At 41.3% G+C, this 8,098-nt stretch overlaps 1 protein-coding gene across 1 annotated transcript in view; it reads right to left on the reverse strand.

Moving 5' to 3' along the window:
• pex10 (peroxisomal biogenesis factor 10) overlaps positions 1–7,160 on the reverse strand; it is a 12,558-nt gene extending 5,398 nt beyond the window's left edge. The window contains exons 1-5 of the mRNA XM_046055850.1: positions 6,942–7,160; positions 6,468–6,610; positions 5,855–5,935; positions 5,351–5,763; positions 1,342–1,508 (exon numbers count right to left, since the gene is read on the reverse strand). Of these exons, the coding sequence (XP_045911806.1) occupies positions 1,342–1,508; positions 5,351–5,763; positions 5,855–5,935; positions 6,468–6,579 (773 nt within the window). The 5' untranslated portion in view covers positions 6,580–6,610; positions 6,942–7,160. The remainder of the gene's footprint in view (positions 1–1,341; positions 1,509–5,350; positions 5,764–5,854; positions 5,936–6,467; positions 6,611–6,941) is intronic.
• Between the last annotated feature and the right edge of the window lie 938 nt (positions 7,161–8,098).

Consider the following 8,098-nt stretch of genomic DNA (forward strand, 5'->3'; position numbering starts at 1 on the left):
ATCCTGGAGTGGGCTTGGGAGTATGCCTATCCAGTCTACATGTGCTTTGTAGATCTGGAGAAGGCGTATGACCGGGTCCCCCGGGAGATACTGTGGGAGGTGCTGCGGGAGTATGGGGTGAGGGGGGCCCTTCTCAGGGCTATCCAATCCCTGTACATCCAAAGCGAGAGCTGTGTCCGAGTACTCGGCAGTAAGTCGGACTCTTTCCAGGTGAGGGTTGGCCTTCGCCAGGGCTGCGCTTTGTCACCTATCCTGTTTGTGATATTCATGGACAGGATATCGAGGCGTAGTCATGGCGAGGAGGGGCTGCGGTTCGGGGGGCTTGGGATCTCGTCACTGCTTTTTGCGGATGATGTGGTCCTGATGGCATCATCGGTCCGTGACCTTCAGCTCTCACTGGATCGGTTCGCAGCCGTGAGTTGAATATTTTCAACTCAAGCGAGAAATACGCATGATGCTGAGTCGCGATAGCCTATCAACGTTGAAATTGTCTGTACATCCCCGACGGCTTCAGAGCGTTGTGTGGAGAAGGGCAGGCAGAGCAGGAGATTGAAAATCTGCTGGCAGATGAAGAGCTGCTAAACTTGGGAGAGGAGCAGGGAGCAGCACTCCAGCTTTTGGAAAAAAAACACCCGTAGTTGGACTGGATTATGCTCTGACAACTACGCCGTTTGCTCGTGGGAGTAAACTGCTTTTATTAAATTAGCTTTTTACTTTGGTTTTTGGGATTACAACGTTGATTTATCTTCACTCAAGCTTCTCAGCAGCTAGATTCCGTGCACATCCAGTGTTGTTAGCGTCGTTTGGCACTACTTCATATTTATATCAAAACTGGACATTGCAGGGAGAAAAGAAAGCGAGGAGGTTGAACTACCTGGTGAGTCCAGAAAACATGTGTATGTAACTTTATTCCAGCTATAGCTGTACTTTACTGTGACCAAAATAGCATAGCCCTGATCAATCCGAACTCCATTCAGAAAACAAACATTTTAGAAGTTGTTGTCCTGCTGTCTTGCTGACAGACCTGACAAAGCATGAATTCATATGTTTAACAAATCTGCATCATGTTGTAGTTATTTCGGCATCAGTTTGACCCGTTTATTGCTATTTAATCACAGCAAATTGTTTACTTTGGGTTCACGCAGTTGTAGTTATGGTGAGTTGTGTTTATTCCGGGTTTATTCGCGTTATTGCGTTGTGTGTGAACACTCAGCAGTTGTCCAGCGATAAAACCCCCGTGAGGAGAGCGTTGGGTGGATTAAATTCACATTTGGTCTGAATGCTGCATAAGGGGCCAGCTTTACACATCTCCAGGTTTGTGCGTCAGTCTTGGTTGAGTACCTGAGGTTCCTGTAGTGCTTCCACTCCTGCCTGGCCCTCTGTCTCTGCCTAAAGTTGTTGAGCTGCAGACACACAGTGATGAGCAGCTGGACGAGGGACACGGCCCCCAGGAGCCTGTAGCTGCTCCGAATCATCCCGTCATCACGGTTCAGACCCGTCACACCCAGCTACACACAACACACACGCGCGCACACACACACGCACACATATATATAGGAAAATATTAAAAATATTAAATGTATTCAAGCCAAGCAGAAGATTTTGATGCGAAGCAAGTTTTAAATGCTTCTAGAAATGTAAATCTAACACATAAATAGTTCTGATCTACCAGAAAAGGTATTGCCACTTCCCAGAGCACACAAGCTCAGTGTCCAGTTTATTAGGTACACGTAGCTAAAACATCTGATACAACCATCCTCCTTCATGATGGTTGTGATGTTCAGCTTGTGATGAAACTGTCACGTTTGATTCCACTGCCAGTTTGTGCTTCTGTTTAATTGTGTTGTGTTTTACTTTGAGGTGTTCTGCCTCAGTGATATCAATGTGACAAAATATTAGACTGCAATAGTATTAGCTAGGTGTACCTAATAAACAGGCAATTGAGTATATCTTAACACTGGAGGTTTCTTGCATTAAATAGTGACATTAGAGGTAGCAATCTGTCCTACAGACACAGTCATTACTGTGTACTCCATCCTGACAGCCTGCCTGCTCAACAACTGGTAAACTAATTAACTTCCTCCTGACAGGAACAAAATGTTAAAAAGCTGGAAAACAACAAACAGGATATATTTAGCAGAAACATGATGGGAGGAAGTGGAGTTAATTATAAATAAAAATTATTTGATAACACTGTTTGGGAAGTCTGTTGAATAAAATCAACACGGTGTTCTTATGATTGTAAGTACATATGCAGTGTTTTGGAGTGAATGCATGTGAGTATGTAAGCTGCCTCTATAGGGAAGTACATCCTCAAGTGAATAATTGAATGTTTTTAAAGGCTGAACTGAACATTGCTCATTGGTTATTAAAGATCCCATTAAACGGGCACTTGAACTTGCTGGAAAGCTGCTACTTAGAAAACATCACACACCACAGTGGCGACCTCAAGATGCACTAAAGTGTGTAACTAGAAAACCCAACCAATAAAATCAACATAATTTCTAACAATCCTGACCGTTTGCTTGTCTTTTCAAATCAAACTGCCTTTCCCTTCATAACTAGCAGCAAATACATCATGCACATGTATTTAGAGGGCTGGGAACGTTGACGCGTTATTATCACATTAACGCACCCACTTATCGCTACACCCTGTGCTCGACCACTTCACCTCAGTCTAACAGGGAAACTTGATACCGATTGAACATATAGGTGCTGGTCATATAATTAGAATATCATCAAAAAGTTTATTTATTTCAGTAATTCCATTCAAAAAGTGAAACTTGTATAATGTATACATCCATTCCACACAGACTGATATATTTCAAGTGTTCATTCCTTTTAATTTTGATGATTATAACTGACAATTAATGAAAACCCCAAAATCAGTATCTCAGAAAATTAGAATATTGTGAAAAGGTTCAATATTGAAGACACCTGGTGCCACACTCTAATCAGCTAATTAACTCAAAACACCTGCAAAGGCCTTTAAATGGTCTCTCAGTCTAGTTCTGTAGGCTACACAATCATGGGGAAGACTGCTGACTTGACAGCTGTCCAAAAGACAACCATTGACACCTTGCACAAGGAGGGCAAGACAAGGTCATTGCTAAAGAGGCTGGCTGTTCACAGCGCTCTGTGTCGAAGCGCATTAATAGAGAGGCGAAGGGAAGAAAAAGATGTGGTAAAAAAAAAGTGTACAAGCAATAGGGATAACGGCACCATGGAGAGGATTGTGAAACAAAACCCATTCAAAAATGTGGGGGAGATTCACAAAGAGTGGACTGCAGCTGGAGTCAGTGCTTCAAGAACCACCACGCACAGACGTATGCAAGACATGGGTTTCAGCTGTCGCATTCCTTGTGTCAAGCCACTCTTGAACAAGACACAGCGTCAAAAGTGTCTCGCCTGGGCTAAAGATAAAAAGCACTGGACTGCTGCTGAGTTATGTTCTCTGATGAAAGTAAATTTTGCATTTCCTTTGGAAATCAAGGTCCCAGAGTCTGGAGGAAGAGAGGAGAGGCACAGAATCCACATTGCTTGAAGTCCAGTGTAAAGTTTCCACAGTCAGTGATGGTTTGGGGTGCCATGTCATCTGCTGGTGTTGGTCTGAGGTCCAAGGTCAACACAGCCGTCTACCAGGACGTTTTAGAGCACTTCATGCTTCCTGCGGCTGACCAACTTTATGGAGATGCAGATTTCATTTTCCAACAGGACTTGGCACCTGCACACAGTGCCAAAGCTACCAGTACCTGGTTTAAGGACCATGGTATCCCTGTTCTTATTTGGCCAGCAAACTCGCCTGACCTTAACCTGACAGAAAATCTATGGGGTATTGTGAAGAGGAAGATGCGATACACCAGACCCAATAATGCAGAAGAGCTGAAGGCCACTATCAGAGCAACCTGGGCTCTCATAACACCTGAGCAGTGCCACAGACTGATGGACTCCATGCCACACCGCATTGCTGCAGTAATTCAGACAAAAGGAGCCGCAACTAAGTATTGAGTGCTGTACATGCTCATACTTTTCACGTTCATACTTTTCAGTTGGCCAACATTTCTAAAAATCCTTTTTTTGTATTGGTCTTAAGTAATATTCTAATTTTCTGAGATACTGAATTTGGGATTTTCATTAGTTGTCAGTTTTAATCATCACAATTAAATGAAATAAACATTTGAAATATATCAGTCTGTGCGTAATGAATGAATATAATATCCAAGTTTGACTTTTTGAATGGAATTACTGAAATAAATCAACTTTTTGATGATATTCTAATTATATGACCAGCACCTGTAGACTGTTTATGCTGCTCCCTGATAAAAGAAAAATGTTTCTGCTGATACCCGTTAAGAAAACTCTGATGGTAACTTGTTTTAACAAGCTAAATAAAAGGTAATGCCCTGGCAGTGGCAAATAGCTTTGGTCTAATATTTGATTTCATTAATGTTGAGATTTACAAGAAATATTTTATTGCTACTGTGTAAAGGGAATACTGCTGGTAAAAAGCACCTTATTTGTTTTTAAGTGTTTACAAACCACATGTTATTGCACTTTTGTGTATATAGCTGTACATTTAAATTAAAATGCGCAATACGCCATTTTAGAATTTATTTATTCATTCAAGTGACGTGTGAATGCAGACATGGATAAAAGTATTGAGACACACTGCTTAATCATTGAATTCAGGCGTTTCATTTAGTCCCATTGGCACAGGTGTATAAAATCAAGCACCTAGACTTGGAGTCTGCCTTTACAAACATTTGCAAATAAAATTTAGTAGGGGAGGGAAAATGCGGTGGGGTGTTTTTGTGGGGTTGGGCTCAGCCCCTTAGTTCCACTGAAGGTACACATTAATGCCCCAGCTTACCAAGACATTTTGGAGAATTCTAAGCTTCCAACTTTGTGGAAACAGTTTGGGGAATGCCATTTTCTGTTCCAGCGTGGTTGGAGGAGTTTGGTGTGGAAGAATTTATCCCGCCCACACAGAGCCCTGACCTCAACCCTATTCAACACCTTTGGAATGAAGAGTGGAGATTGCGTGCCAGGCCCTCTCGTCCAGGATCAATGTATGACCTCATAAATGGATGAACGGGAAAAAATTCCCACTCTAAAATCTTCTCAGAAGAGTGGAAGCTGTTACAGCTGCAAAGGGGGACCAACTGCATATTAGTGCCTATGGATTTAGAAGGAGATGTCATAAAAGCTCCTGTAATGTAGAGGGGTGTCCCAATATTTTTACACTGCATGTCAATGTTTGGCCGCATGTCAATGTTTGGCTGGGCCTACTTTTGTCCTTGTCATTTAAAAAATTAAATATAACTTTTATAATATATATATAATAACCTACATAGCTGATGCCAGCCGCCCTCTTGGACAGGTGATAGAACGAGCCTTTGATGTAGAACAGAGCCACATGGAGTCTGTGCAGGAGGGTCAGACCTTGCTGGAGGACGAATACAGCCGGCAGGCACACTCTCCTCTGGGGCTCCGACAGCAGCCCCACTGCCCTCCGCATCCTACTCCTCAGCCAGCGCTCAAGGCTCCACGGCCCGGACGCAGCCTGCCGCCAACTGAGACCTCCATGGCTCTCCTGCCCACCTTCCAGCTCGTTCTCCAGGCACAACAGGACCTTATCCAGGAGGTAAGGAAAGGCGGCGTGGCAGACGACAAAGAGGCCTCGTCTGAACCCTGAGGGGATGTGACGTTTAGTGGGATCCACTTGCACAATGCTGACGTACTCTTCGCCCAGGGTTTGGTAACCTGAGGAGGATGTAAACCATGTAATCACAAGACAACTAGTTAAACAGACACAAGCAAAGTTAGACCTCATACTGGTTTGGTCTGTAACTACCTGAGAATGTTGTTAAACTGTAGTATGCAAGGTCTGACAGCAGCTCGATCTCTCTCCTCCAGTCCAGCCATCTTTTGGACCCTACAGAGAAAGCAAGAGAGAAATAAATCAACATTCAACGATCTTTTAAATTGAGAGTAGGTGCCGAGGTTCCTATCACAGACCACAGACTCATGAACACGCAGTTGCTTTTGAACTTTGGCATGAAAAATTTGCTTTTATTTGGATGATAACCAGCTCATCTATTGCTGTAAAAGTAACATAACTAATTAATTAAGTGCCCTGTCTACATTTAAAAAACAAAACTAGTCTTGAAAAGCAGTGAGACCAAGCAGATGAGGTGAAACTTCACATTTCAATCAAATAACTAACTGACTAGGTACATTACATTTCATCCGAATTGATGAGGGACTGGAAAGTGTCCCAACTATGTTTTGTAATCAGTGACCAAAGAAAAAGTGTCATCATTTGGGGGAGTTGTGTATTAATTATTAAGACTAGGAACTGCACCTCGTTAGCTCTAAAGCTAACGTTACATGTTTAAAGTGAAGTAAGCTACCTAAAAGAAGAGTAATGGTGATGTCCCAGTGTGTTAAACTTAAAAAAAACTCACCAGCAAGTGTTTGAAAAGCTTCGTTGGCGTTGTTTCTCAGGAAGGTTTGATAATATTCGTCCTTCTGACTGGACCGGATCAGCTGGGATTGGTTTGCAGGAGCGAGGGGCATCGTGAGCTAGCATTAGAGCTAATTTCAGATGCTAACGTTGCCAAAACAAATTACACATAGTAGAATATTTACATCCACTGGCTGAAGTGTTTCAGTCGGATGAAACCTTCGAGTAGACCTCTAACCTTCACCCTCACGGCAGGTTGTCAGTCAAGTAGAGTGCTAACTTGCATGTAGCTACAAACTGCTAAATGTTTATATTAGCCAACAAGCTAACCGAGCTAATATCTTGTGTTCCTGTACTCTGCTTACTCGTGAATATGCACTTATATTTCCGTTATAAAAGTCAAATGTTTTTGCACATAGATAAATCTAGAGCCGTTAAATAAGGTATCATTTATATATATTTATATCATATTTACCGGCTGTGGCTAAATCCTGGAAACACACCGGAAGCTGATGCCCTGAAAACAAACGGTACTGAATATCAAGAGCGATACCTGCTGGTAGGAGGCGGAATTACAACCAGAAAGCCAGGCGCAATCCCAATGTCCCCCCTAAACCCTAAGCCCTGAACCCTCACAGACTTTACTGACATCACTTGGAAAGTGATTAGGTTTAAGAGGCTGCAAGGGCTCAAAATGCTGTAAACAGGAACGTGACAGACACTTTATCACGTTACCTTGACGACGCTGAAATACGTTGCACACTTTTTATTTTATGTTTTTGCCTTATTTTTAAGTCCTGCAGGCTCTCGTCCTACAGAGTGGAGGAGAGGTAGCCTAAATGTCAATATATATTTGTAATTAATCAATACACTATTTTTGGTCAAATCATCATTAAGCAAAAACTAAAATAAATAGTTGAATAAACTAAGTGTGTAATAAGGTGATTGCATTCCTCTGACTTCATGTGTTCTATGCACCATCTTAAGTTAAGAAAACTTTCAAAAATTTTAACATCACCGTATGTGTCAATGCTTGTTTGTTTACTGTTTTCTTATAACGCGGATTTGCCGTGATACTTCTCTCGCTTCCGGGCTTCCCCTGGTAACCCCTGTGTTTCACGTCATACCGTATTTTCTGTAAAAGCTCGGCTATATGTTGTTTAAAAAAGTAATGAAAAAGTAATTAAATATTATAAGTTATATTACTTTGATAAAGTAATTTAAATAGTTACACTACCATTACATTTTAAAAGGGTAACTTGTAATCGATAACCTATTACATTTCCAAACTAGTCTTCCCAACACAGGTGATATTAAGATTTAATATTTGAAAAGCAATTAACCTTTCATCTCATAATCTGTCTTTGAACTTTGAAGTAATTAATACATAATCCAGTTTCTAATTGTTTCTCTTGTCTTCAGAGTGACATGTTGTGTGTTTTTATTCTGATTTTACTTGATTTCATTTTCATTTTCCACTGTGGTTTTATTCCAAGATCATAAGAAACTAAAAAACAGCAATATATTTAGTCACAAGTTCCAGTTTCTTAATCAAATTTTGGATTTTTTATATTTTACTCATTAAATTAACTGCTAAATTAACTGCAATTTGTACTTTGTGTGCATTATATT

Source organism: Micropterus dolomieu, linkage group LG08, assembly GCF_021292245.1.
Source record: "Micropterus dolomieu isolate WLL.071019.BEF.003 ecotype Adirondacks linkage group LG08, ASM2129224v1, whole genome shotgun sequence".
Lineage (NCBI taxonomy): Eukaryota > Metazoa > Chordata > Actinopteri > Centrarchiformes > Centrarchidae > Micropterus > Micropterus dolomieu.